Below are 13,580 nucleotides of genomic sequence, written 5' to 3' on the forward strand. Positions count from 1 at the left end.
TGCCACTTTCTACAAAGCTGGGAAAGGAGGACACAAATTATGGGAGAAAATACTCCTTCCTTGGAAGACTGATTTTAAATAGGCACAAAAGAAAGTAAAATTGATAATTTTGTCATTCTAAACAGCAAAGACACTGAAAGTCAGAGGAAGAGCATTTGCATAGTCAGTTACTTGAACTGAATTGTCAATGCCATTAATTGGCTTGTAAGAAGCTACAGATCTTCCACAAGTGATAACAGCAGGATAAAAAAAAAAAAATCAGTATCTATTCAGCCCTAAACTGGAGGAAAGACTAAACAGATGGCCAGTAGTAAAAGTCACATCCAAATTTTAAAAACAGAGGAAAGTTCCACAGTTTATGACCAAGGAACTCCCTAAATATATAATAGAGGTAGTCTAAGCTGCTAATTAAGCCAAGATTTCTACAAAAGCTTGGTTTCCAAGTTGCTGAGACCAGTTCTACTCTCTCTCTCACACACACAGAAACAAGCATGGTCCAAAAAATGGACAGGAACACTGAACTCCCTGTGACCTTCAAAAGGCACCATTAAAAAGAGAGAAATTAATAATTACAGCTCAGTCTGTTCACTTTTGAATGTTTTAACTGAACATTCTCCAATTTGCTTATCAAGACTACTGAAACAGGTTGGGGAGGCTAAGCCAATTCACTATTACAACAAGACTTCATTTTCAAAATATCTTCCATTCCACTCATGCAATGTCAGTCTTCAGCAACTTAAATAAAAAATTCAAATTACTTTATTTCAAAAAAATATTGCTAAATATGTTAAATATTTCTTCCTTGTGTAACATAAAAGATGCAACATCTCTTATTTAAAGGCCAGATGGCACTGCATTCACTATTGCATTGTTAAACAGTGTTCCTGAAATAAACTTTCGAGTTCCTTAACATTAATTTTTTGCCATTTAGCAAACAGCTGTGATTAACACCGAATGCTCTACCTACTCAAACTCTGTAAATATGCTAAATTCAGATAAGCCAGAGTGAGAGCTTTTAACACTATTTATATCAGCCTAGCCAGACCACCTACAAACAGTCCTCCTTCTATGTATTTGCAAGATAAGCCTCCCCATCGCTTCTGCTGTATCATGTAAAACAATATTTTAATCAGAAATTATTATGCTAAACCTTAAAACAGAATTACATTGTCTTGTTCCACACAATTTTAAGAGCATTCTCTATTCTGTGTGATGCTACCAGATGTGTACACTTGGGGCATCCTAGCATACACTAAGAAAAACACAGCCAAGGACTGGCCCAGGAATCCACTATCAGAATAAGCATGCCATTCCGATCGGCTTCACCTGCATTGAGTGCAACATCCTTGCCTCTGAAGGCCTTTTATTCTCCAGCTACTCCTTTCCAGATCAACATTAAAGATTCTGAGTTCAGAAGTTACTGAAAACTTCAAAACCTCTTGAATTAAATACATGCATATATAAAAAAAACATGCTCAGTGACTGTTTCTCTAACGCAAAATCTCTGGATATTTGTGGTTCCATGACTCTGGAAGGATTTGTTATAGGCATGCTTTTCAATAAAACAATGCTCCTAAGTCCAGTAATGTTTGCTCTCTTCTTTTCGTTATGTTCAGTCATAATGAAATGCCTATTTCAGCATTCTACCTGCTAACTGCAGACGTTAAGAGGAAAATTTCTCTGCTTACCTGGTAATTCCCTTTCAGTAGTAAGGTCCACAGATCCATTCAGCCTGCTTGCAGCTTGGGGGTAAACCAGACTCATCAGTCACTGGCATCAGAAGAATATCCTACCCATCTAAAGAAATTCACCCCTTCCCACATCAAAAGTTTCTAAAGCTAAAATAAAACTATTCTACTTTCTTGCATCACAGACTGTGAAGTTCTCTGAAAAAAAAAGGGGGAGGGGGAGGGAGGGAGGCTGTGAATGATGTGGATACCACAAATCATGATATTACTATGATCTTCTGTTGAATCCTCAGGATTTGGAGACCATGTCCAAGTAGGAGACCAACTGTACATTTTAGGGGTGGGGGGGGGGGAATAAAGAAGCCTGTGTATGGCAGAGGAAAGCTTTTTATTTGCCATGCTAGAGTTCAGGCAGGGAACTTCCAAAACACTCTACCTGCCAGTCAGTAATAATCTCATACTTTAACTCTTAGCACTGGAAAAAAAAAAAAAAAAAAAAAAAAAACAAACACAAAAAAACAACAATAAACCACCAGAGGTAATTTTATCTCTTCCAGGCACAGACGAGACTGCTGAAAAAATGGTGAAAGATAAAAACTGGATACAAGTTAAATATCTGGTGTGCTGATGGGCAGCAGGCCTTAAATCCTAATTTAAAGCACAGTAGTGAAGCTCTGCACTTTGCTTCAAACATTAAGAAACTTGCTGATTTTGCTGTCCCCACAGTTTAACAGATAACTGTCTTTTTCAAATACGCATTTCATGATGAAAGGACTGTTTTTTTGGCTAGGGCTGATTCCTTGTGAAGCACCCATCTGAGAGTCCGATGCTAGATTAAACACCAGACACACACATAAAAGGCTTTCCAAAGGTACCTGGACTTCATTCAAGTCTAAGAACCACAAATAAATAAACATACAAAACTGACACAATCTCTCTTCTCTTTCTAGACATTAAGAGATGAGAGGACTGTATGGATCTGTAAATTCCCAAATCTTTGCTGGTAAAAAGCCAACATCACAGTGGGTTGGTGGTGGTGGGGAACTAATCCTGAAGCCAACGGTACAGAATGAACACATACGGACAGAGAAGGTGCTGGCGACAGACAGACATTAGATTATTCATACTGCTGTGAAGTATGCCGTAGGAAGGCACTCTGATTTACCCAAATAGCTTTACATACAAATATTCTGACTTTTTAATTTCAGGAAAAAGTCATGCCCTGTGTTTTAGGCGTTACACAAATAAGGAAGTATTGAAGAAAAATCCTAGAAGCAAGTGGAAATTCCTAAATGCTACCCACAGTGGGAGGAACAGGTTGTGCTTGCTTGTTGGGCAGCTCTACAGACACACATGGTCCTGCAGAATAGGCAAGGAAATTACACTTGGTCTCATTAGACTGAGAAATGCTGTAAAAGACACTCCCACTCACAGCTTAAATTGTGTAACTTGTTTCTCCAAAAGGTTCAACTAGCCAGCAGGACAACTCCTGCTCCAAGCTGCACCCACCTAATTATTAGTTAAAATATCTCACATACATTAGCATTCACTGTTTTACTCCAGATAGCAACTACATCATGAGTTAAGAGAACACAAAGCACAGAGAAACACAAAAAATAGCACTGGTAATATTAAGACATGTAGTCTGTTATCAAGTCCTAAAGCAGTGTGCCACACATCTTTCCAGTACGCCCTAAAACAATAAATGGGCTTAGAGGAATGCTTCATCTAACAAGGGAAAACTTTCAGCACTTATACCAGCCCTGGAGAAACAGATTGAAGTGGTCACGCAGAAAAACAGTTGGCATACAATGACCATGACTATGCACAAGCAAGAGAAAAGTCAAGAGGTTCAAGAGAGGCCTGGCCTATTCTTCAATGTCCAGTTGGGACCCTTAAAATTCACCTTTTGGAAACACAAAAGAAAAGAAAAATACAAAAGGTCTATGCAGAAGAATTCTTAACAGCATAGTAGAAATATTAACAACAATTCTACGTATCAATAGCTTGAACAAGTTCAGATACTGGGACAGTGAAGCTGAACATTGGCATCCATCTTATACATCAGATCATGTGAAAAAGACTGGATGTCCGAATTCATGAGGAAGACACACTTCCACTAATGGTTCACCACAAGGCAATTCAAGTCTATTACCTCACATTAGGAAGAACTTCCTCACTAACCTTCAGAGTATTGCTGTTTGAAAAATATTTGCCATTACTTTTGTTGCTTTCCCCATTTAAGACAGTAGGGCAAATTTGCAGTGACACAAGATTTTATGTGAGTAGCTTAAAAAAAAAAAAAAAAAAGTGACATTAAGTATATATCAATCACTGTAGTACATGAAGATGAATTAGAGATTTCACTGTCTGTATTGGGCAGTTTCCCAGACAAGAGTGTAAGACCGTAAGAATTTAAGATGCGTTTCCCTAAGTTCACACATACTCTAGCGGCCAGAACTCACCAAGACCACCAGGACAAGCATATGGCTCTTCCCGAAGCAAGTGAGGACCCCTGGTTTTTAGTTTCAGTATCAGGAATCGGACACAGACTGTAAAGGAGGACAGGTTACACTGCTCTGTTCTGCAACAGCTCACGTAGGGCTGAAATCATATCACCGCATTTCCCTGGACTGCTTTGGATCAATAAGAGGCAAATTTTTACACTTACTCTTGCACAGCTCCACATACTGACATCTCTACAAAAGTCTGGTATCCCCATTTTGACCAAAGTTGTTTCTAATCATTTGCTCCAAAACAGAGGCTATCACCACTCACACTAACAAATGACAGGCAGGACAAGCAAGAAGCCAGAGCCACCGCAACCAGTGACCTCTCAGGGAAGCCAGCAACCTTCCTCTTGCTACTGTCTGCAAATCAGCAGCTCACCTCATGCTTTGGGAATCGTTTCTGCTTGTCATGTTCCTTGTACTCATTTGCAGAATCAGGCAGGATCCCAAATTTTTGGCCTTGCTTTTCAGTAACCACAAAGTCTGAACAAGCCTGTTGTTAGCTGCCAGTGCTGCGAAAAGCTGCATTAGAAGTTTTGTGAACTTTTACAGAAAAGGAAGAATGTCACGAAAGTCCTGTCCCATACAATTTTTAGGTAAGACTTTGCCATAGTCACTGGGCACATGTTAGCTGTACCTGTTAGTGCTTGTGGAAGGTTTCAAAAGACATTTTCCACTTCTGTTGCTGATGGAGTGGTGCCAGCTGACAGCTTTCATACCCATGGGAAGTGGCTAAAGCAATGCCGGTCTGAACTTGACTACATTGCAGGAGCTCTTAATAATAAGATCCCTTCTGGAGGACTGCTCTGTTTAGAAACAGTTGGGTTTTACTGTTAGGGACCATGCTGACTCCCCACAGAATCCATGTTAGAAACATTCCACTTTATGAAAGGATGGACAAGATTAATAGGCCTCTACCGATATTCATGAATCACCATCTGAGTTACTATAGCTTCCTGAAGAAAGACAGAAGTGGTTCAGTACACAGCAACTTAGAACATCAATACAGGTAAGGTAACCATAAAGGCAGGTACAGATTTTTAAGAAAAAAAAAAAAAAGGGGGGGGGGGGGGGGAGGGGAAGGGAAGGAAAGGTTAAAAAAAAAAAAAAAAGATATCAAGTGCTGCAAGAAATTACAAATTTTCTAAAATTATGTTTCCCAGCAAACTATAACTTTTCTGAGTTAAAGCACAGAATTCTTCAGTTCTGTGAAGACTATTCTTGAAGCTGTAATAGCAAGTTAGACTCTCCAGCCTGGAAAAAAGCACCCAGGTATATGGTAGAAAACCACAAAAGCATCAATGGCAGATCAGGAGCTCACTGTCTCTTCCAGCACCAGGGCTCATTGGCAAGGTACGTAGAGCCAGGCTCACAAAAACCCAACAAAAAATCAGTACAATGGGTAATAGACCTGTGCAGCCATTTGCCAGGAGAGAATACTAAAAATGTCTACAGAAACTCAAGGAGAAACTGGACAAGCACACGGAAGAGAGATTCATTATGGGCTACCAATTAGACAGACCAAAATCCAAAGCTCAGGAAATCCTCTGAACCATTCAGGGGATGGAAAGAGCAGAAATCAAACACATGCCTTTCTTAATCCTCACTAAGCATCTACTTATGGCAACTGTAGAAGACAGCTAGGCTAGATGAGCCCTTGCTCTGAACCAGCACAGCCATTTTCAGATATTCAAGTGAGGACACATGGAATTACCTCTTCTCCTTCAAATTGGAAGAGATACCATTTTCTCCACTAAGAGGAGAGAGATTTCCCTTCTGCAAGTGTAGACGTTCATTTCAGTCAAAATGAGACAGATAAACAATGTTCACTGTTTTCCACGTCTCCACTTTGGAACCCTGCTCTACTTCCAGAACTAACAAATACACCTTAAAAGTTTATCAAATTTCATCCTACGTACTGTTCCATCAGTTTTAATCTCCACAGCTCCCACTGGAGTTTTTTTCAGAACCAGACTGCTGCTATAGTTAGGAACCTTCTAATTTCCATCCTGATCACAGCCAGCTTCTACCCATCTATTCTTGTGCCAACAATTGTCCAGTTTTGAGCTAAGCTGCAAGCCATCTGCAATGTTCACAATAATAGATCAATGGTCTACTACAAAGAAGGAAAGCAAAAGGTCAGATCTGCATCACAAAACACTTACGTAATTTTGCACCTAAAATTCCAAGTTAATCCAAATCCCAGAGAACAGGCGAAACATACACACACGTGATTCAGATTCTGCATTAGCCTGCTAATGTCAAGTGAAAATGCAAAGGGGTTTTTCTTAAACAGATCACTCAGACTGGAAAGAATATAAAAAGTAAGTGCAGACCTCTAAATAAGTTTATAGGTTTACTACATACAATTATGCAAATAATTTATTCACTAGGTGCAACGATAAAAAGAAAATAAATTAAGATAGTAATAAAGTATAAAAAACTTACTTCCCAATGTTTTCAGGTAGTGCTTGTAGAGAGATATCATTTACCGAAAGACATGTTAGATTCTGTAATTCAGGAAAGCTCTCGGGCAACCTATGGAGATATTAATTTAAATCAAGGACTTCCAGCAGAAGTACTCACATTAATGTAATACATACAGGAAAATAGAACATGTAGTGGAAAACAAGAGTCTGTTTAGCAAATACACACAGAGGGAGGCATGCCCAGACTCCAGCATGACATTCAGAAAATTCTAAGGATCATAGTAAGCAAAAAAACCCATGACTTAGAGACTTCAAATTTTCTTCTCTGTTAAAGAACAGGTAATATCCCTGTCTCCTAGACCCCTCTTCCCTGTCCCCAATTTGCAACTTTAAAAAGCTTCAGGGCTTGAAAACGTTTTAAGCATTTTTACAAATTTTTAAAAATCAAACATATTAAAAAAAGTTTTTTTTACTATTATTTTCCTGTATCACTCATATGGTAAAATAATTAAACAAATTATTTTTATTCAGGCTTCAGTTACATACATGCTTACAGCATGGCCATTTCATATTAGCTGTTAGGCTGCTCTTCAGATGCTCCTTTTTGAAGAAACAGTCTGTTCACTATAAAGACAATGTTCTGCTGTTACAGCATTTCACATTTACTGGTTCACAACACAACAGCATGTAATCCTTCCCTTCTTACACTATAAAATTAAGCCATATGCGAAACGCTCCCGAAGTTCCCAAAACCTTTAGGTCCATCACCCAGTCAGTCTTCTGCAAGTCTCGGCTTCCCCCTCCCTCACATGAACAGATTCCTTTACCACTCACATCTCGCTGGCAGCCAAGCTGCACCAAGCAGCTCAGTTTGCAGTTGCATAGGAGACAGGCTGGGGTAAAAAGGGGCAATGAGGGAGAGGAGGAGAAGCCCTGGGTCCAGCCATCCAACTCCTGCTCAACCCCCAGAGTACGCAACTTAAGCTCAAGCTGGAGCATTTGGTTTGGTTCCTGCTCTACCCATCACCAAGCTCAAGGCACATGGTATGACCTGCAGATAGCTAGCCAAAGGAGATGCACACCTACAACTGTGTATGATGGGGAAAGGGAATAAGACAAATGGCAGGGGTGGAGGGAGCAGTAGGGATGGCTTTTCACGCGCTCAACTCCATACTGCACTGTTTGGCATTTTTTGGACCTCATTAACAGAGCATGCTCAGTATCTCCAAAATGTGAGCCCCACTGTAACTATTCATTACCGTTTATGCTCTAACAGGTGTAAGACTGGAATTAAATGGTCTGATTATCTGTTGGTCAGCCCTGAAGTGGACAGGTAGTTGGACTAGATGATTGTTGTAGGTCCCTTACAATTGAAACATTTCTATTCTATGCTATTTATAGCATAGACTAGACTGGAACTCTATTCTACAATATGCCTGGTTTTTATTAATATAAACCTGAAATAATCTGAAAACAGATGGAAAGATGGTCTGCCAGCCACTTTTAATGCTGCAGTTTCATCAATGATTAAGTTTTCCCATAAGGTAACATACTGTATTAGCGGAAGGACATTGATTAGGAAGATCTCTGACTGGCTTTTAAGCTTGGAGGAAATAAGGACAAGAATAAATGGCTAAAAAAAAGTTCCAGGATATCACACAGAAAAGGAAATCACTACCAGACTTTCTCACTCTGCTTGGGGAAATTAGTGCCAAAACCTACATGCTGTTATATAGGTGAAACTGAAATTCTGGATCTCATCACAGAAAATACCTGTCAACTGTGTGTAAACAGCATCTGGTGTCTGTGTTTTCTAACTCAGTAAACTGCTTGGAGTGATGTTTTCCAGGACACACATATACTTTGTAGTCACTTTATCAAGAATTTTTAAAATTCCCTTAAATTGTCAACAAAGAGTTATGAGATCTACTCCAACCCCATTAAAAAACCTTTCAACTCTTTTGTTAATTCTGCTCAGCTGTAGCTGTGCATTACATCTACTGTTTAAGGAAAGACACTACTTGGGCCCCAGGCCTTATTCAGGACACAAAATGGAAAAGGATAACTAGCACATTACTACAGGCAATTTTGATTTCAGTACCATGAGATAAAGCTCTGAGCTTTATCTACTGCACACTGATGCCTGGGAAAAAGCTGTTCGGTGACCCTCACCACTTCCGCATCTAAACACCAGTTCAGCCTCCGTTTGCTTTACGGGATTTTTGTGGTATTATTATCCTCACTATATAAATGGGCTACAGAGGCACAGGGATTGAGATCACAAGTGTCCCTTTAATGCTCAGAGATGTGACTTTCCAGAGAATTTAGGACGCACTATGGGCAATATTCAGAGTGCACTTCTGAAGAACCTCAGCTGCACACGTGGGAGAAGCCGCCTCACAAAACCACAGCAGCGGCTGAAGATTATTACAGACACTCTCCTGTTTGTTAGTACTCCTGCACCCCAGCCAGCAGCTAATCCTGTAAGTATTCCTAGACCATCTCAGTGCAAAGCAAAGCCTGTTGGTGAGTACCCACTGTGAATACTCTGGCTTATGTGACTTGCTCTGCATCACAAAGGAGCTCTGTGGCAGGGCTGGGTTAAGAAACAGTTCTCCAAATAGTATTCAAAATCTTTAACTAGCAGATCACCTCTTCCTCCTAGCCTCATTTCACTAGATAAATTTCAAATTCTTCAGCAAATGGAACAGAGAAAGGGAAACAAAACTCTTCTTCTATACTAAAAACCTGCGTAATCCCCAAACTCCAGCTCATCAGAATGCAGACCAGCAGCAGCCGTAGCAGCCACCGACATATGCAGTGCATTTTTGCCACATGCTACTGCGTGTCACTGTGTCCCAATTGATGGGAGGGTGATGAAGTGCTAGTCCAAGCTTTAATCATTAGTAAAAGCCATTATCTGCAGCAGCTGATCTAAAGCCTATTCCAGATCGTCAGGCACTTGTGTTTGTGCCAATGCATTCGTGCTAACTGCTGCGTTATCTCTCCCAAGTATGAGCATGGTTTTCCTATGCATTTAAGATGAGGAATAAAAATTACTTAAGAGACAACCAGATTTACATTTTTCCTGGTTGGCTAACAAATTTCATCCCCTCCCAGGAAAGATGCACATCACTTTTTAAATCTGAATTTTTGCTGCAGTCCCTGCCAGAGACAGACACTGTTGGCAAGATTTCACAGAGATTCTGTATCACAATTTTTAAGGGCTTATTTAAAATTGTAATTGTTACAGCAAGATTGTAATTCTGGTATGGCAAGTACTAAGAAGGTGGAAGTTACCTAGTCAGTGGATTCCCACTGAAATCTGCTACCTGTAGTGCTCTGCAGAATGAGATGCTTTCTGGTATTTCAGGAATATCTGCAGAAGAAAAAAAAAGGAAAAAAAAAATTGTCAGCAACTGTACTGCATCTACACTGAAATTACTGCCTCATTACATTCAGTAACTTGTACTGCAAGGAGTTATCTTGGTATCTTTCAAGACATTCCAACATGCAAAACTACTCCATGTCCAAGTACACAGCTATCGTGGCAGAGCCATTTTGTGCTTTTACACATCCCATTTCCCCCTCCTGCTCCACACTTGTCTTCCTGATCCTAGACTACTCACCTGTCCTTGAACTGACCATTATCAGTCTTTGCCCATTCAAAAAAAAAAAAAAAAAAACAGACTCTATGTGCTAGGACTTTCCTAAAGAAATAATTAAAACCTGAACCTCTTGTAATTTGATCAATACATGCTCACAATCTGTGCTGGCAGAAAGTACATGGGGAGGGAGAACAAGGGAAGGAAGAAGAGAATTGTGCAAGTCTCTCCACTTGTAGCATACACTCATGGGAGCAGAACCAGCCTCCCTCACACTAAAGCCAGGTAATTTGAAAATAATATTCAAACTGCTTGGTCCTAAATAAGTGCTAGTACACTATTCCAGAATGACAGAAAGTAATCAGAGATATTTGTATGTGAAAACAGGTATTTTTTTTCAAGTATCTTCAACATAACACATTTACTTACTGAAGTTAGGCATGCTATTAAAATTATAAAATTAGGAAACTGTCTTCTGGGCCTCTTACATCAAGCTGTATTTCCACAAATAGGCTGTGGGTCCTCTGTCTAAGTCCTTGTTTACTGCCATTGAGATCCAGCAAAAATGAAACAAATATGCTTGGTTTCCTTGTTTAACAGCTTCAAGTTTTAGGATTCATTTTGAAAAGAATTCAAAAAGAAAAAAAAGAGACAAATCTTAAGGTAAAAATTAGACTTCTGTTTCTAAGTTTTCTCCTATTTCCATTTTTTCTACAGAAGATTACATCTACTCCACCTCTTCTTTCTGATGTTCTCATCACAAAGAATACTTTGGGAAATGTCTTCAGAGATTTTCCTCGTGCAAGTGGTACCACTGACCTCAGCAGCCATCAGTGACATAAATATGTTGAAAAATATCTGGAAATTAGGTCTATTCCTACCTAGCTGAATAACCCAGAATTGACTACCTATGTATTTCATTCAGCTCTTCTCCCCAAAAGTGGTACGAAGGAGAGAGGAGAGAATAGAGTACCTGCTCATCAGGTTCACCTCTTACCAGGTAATCTGAGCAAATGCATCTACTTTGAATGATTTCCAGCTCAGAACTCAACCCAGAGCCATCAAGAACATCTTCCAAACCCACAGGTCACCAGTTGTGAACCATCAACAAAAAGGCGGTATAAGAGCATCTTCTGGGAACCTTCTTCCATTTCCCACGCGAGTGGGAAGGGCTGTAGGGAAGGAGGGAGATGTACACCCCCAAATGGGTTTCACTCCATCCCAAGAAATGCTTTCTCTTAGAATGGAAGCAAATCGCTCTTGCCTCATGCACCCCAGCACTTCCAGTACACTCACCAGGCACAGTTTTGAAAACAGCTTGGGCAGATGGAGAACCAGTTCCTAACAGTTATGAGTAGCTCTGGACTGGTCTAATTGCTAACCCCAGAAATACGCTACATATACAGTAACAGTGAATACATTTTCTGAATATCAAAATAATTAATAAGAGAGGTGAGTACCCACTGTAAGACATATCAATCAACCAAGCTGCACCAAAGCAAGCCAACTAGGGTGAGGTCTGCATGGAGCAGAGTGCACCACAGCACAAATAGTCCCCTCACTTGGTGAAGGAGAATAAATGACTTTTAAATCTACACAAACCCTAAGGCCCATCCACAGCAGGAGCTGTCCCATAAAATGGAATAGGTGACTTCAGGGGCTAAGTCCCATCTGAGATGTTTTATATGTTCTTACCCACCCACTCCTTCATAACAGCTTTAGTATTTGAGGGGAAACAGTTGATCCTTCCTAGAAATCCAACATCAATGAGATCAACTCAGAGTGAAACATTAGGTGAGGCCTTGAAGCTTAGAAGGGACAGGTCACACCGAGTCCCCAAATCAAGATTAAGAGAGCTCTCTCCCCTGCGGCAGCTTGCCACACAGAAGGACCAGACCACCCGGCGGGACTGCACCTGGGTCCAAAGACCAGAGAGGTGTGGGCACCCAATGTGGGACCCTGTGCAGGGGTGGGGGGGGGTCAGGCTGGAGAGCAACCAAGCCTCATGGTCAGGCTCTTCAAACCTCTTCATGGGTTTCATCTCAAGCCTAAGGCCAGCACATGTGCCAGTGGCGCAGTCAACCAGGTGATCCTCCATGAAGAACCTCAGAAATAGCCATGAAACTACCACAGGAGCCACAGGGCTCCCAAATTTGAAAGGGAGAGACCTGAACAACCAGCCTATTACAAAGTGTCACATTCACAAGCATCTCTGCTGACCTCGCTTCAGGAGCCAAAACCTCACACTTTATTCCTTTCATATAGTAGGGACAAACAGGTCTGAATGGTGCATTTAAGTAACTAAAATGAACAACAGAAGTTTCATTAAGATTGCCTGATTAAATTATGACCTTGAACTGATAAATTCCTCTAACACTCGAAATACTTAAAAGCATTTACTTGTCACCAATGCTCCAGAAAGTATCAGCACTGGTAACATTGCAAGGACATTGCTCTGTCTTTCAAAACAGATGGCAAATAAACTAATACTACTTCTTTTTTCATTTTTTTTTTCAACATTTGTGTAGAAGCATTTACTTTTGAAAGAGTGTTCTAAGAGATACAAACAGTATGCAGAAGTGGAAACCTTCCCTTTAGCTACAAAAAAATACACATAAAATCAAAACGGTATCAAAATTGCATTTACAGACAGGAAACCTGATAGTTTTATCCATTCTATGACTGAGTGCCACACGTAGAAGACTAAATTTGTACTACAGGATTATTGATGACAGAGGTCCTACGTGCATTCATAAACACTGAGCTCAGCTAACCAGCATCAAGTAAAGAATGTCATCCATCATCTAGTCTTCATATTATCTTAAGAGGAACATCACTATTTCAAAGCTTCTGATGACCCAAAAGAACTAGTTTATTTGCAACCAAACCAGTGTCCACAACTTTTATATATGCACATATGTACACACACAACCCTTTCATACACAGATACACGCTTCCCTCTATGAATCATTCCCAGATTAAAAAAAAAAAAAAAAAAAAAAAAATACACACAAAAATGAAAGCTCAAGGAGAATTAACTATCTTAATTTGTTTGAGAAAAAAATAAATATATATATACACACACATAAAAATGCAACGTATAAAGCAGAAGATAAGCTTAAATCTTCAATGGTAGGGTTTCTGAAACTAATTCTGCTACTGATTTCCTCCATCAACGTGTAGTTTCATTGCAATACTGCAAATAATTTCTCTTCTACTTCTGTATGATGTACTATGAAAAACAGAAAATACACTTTCTCGGCAAAACTATTTTGATAAGATTTTTCTATTACAAGTCTTGGGTATTATCTGTAAAAGCCAACAAGTATCTGAGCTAAGTAAAGATTA

The 13,580-nt window shown here is 39.8% G+C and overlaps 1 protein-coding gene across 1 annotated transcript in view; it reads right to left on the minus strand.

Moving 5' to 3' along the window:
• The window catches only part of LRRC1 (leucine rich repeat containing 1), a 72,969-nt gene that overhangs the window by 31,349 nt on the left and 28,040 nt on the right, over positions 1 to 13,580 (minus strand). Inside the window, exons 3-4 of the mRNA XM_042803585.1 lie at positions 9,928 to 10,006; positions 6,647 to 6,736 (exon numbers count right to left, since the gene is read on the minus strand). Coding sequence (XP_042659519.1) covers positions 6,647 to 6,736; positions 9,928 to 10,006 — 169 coding nt within the window. The remainder of the gene's footprint in view (positions 1 to 6,646; positions 6,737 to 9,927; positions 10,007 to 13,580) is intronic.

Source organism: Tyto alba, unplaced genomic scaffold (genome assembly GCF_018691265.1).
Source record: "Tyto alba isolate M040663 unplaced genomic scaffold, T.alba_DEE_v4.0 Super-Scaffold_40, whole genome shotgun sequence".
Lineage (NCBI taxonomy): Eukaryota > Metazoa > Chordata > Aves > Strigiformes > Tytonidae > Tyto > Tyto alba.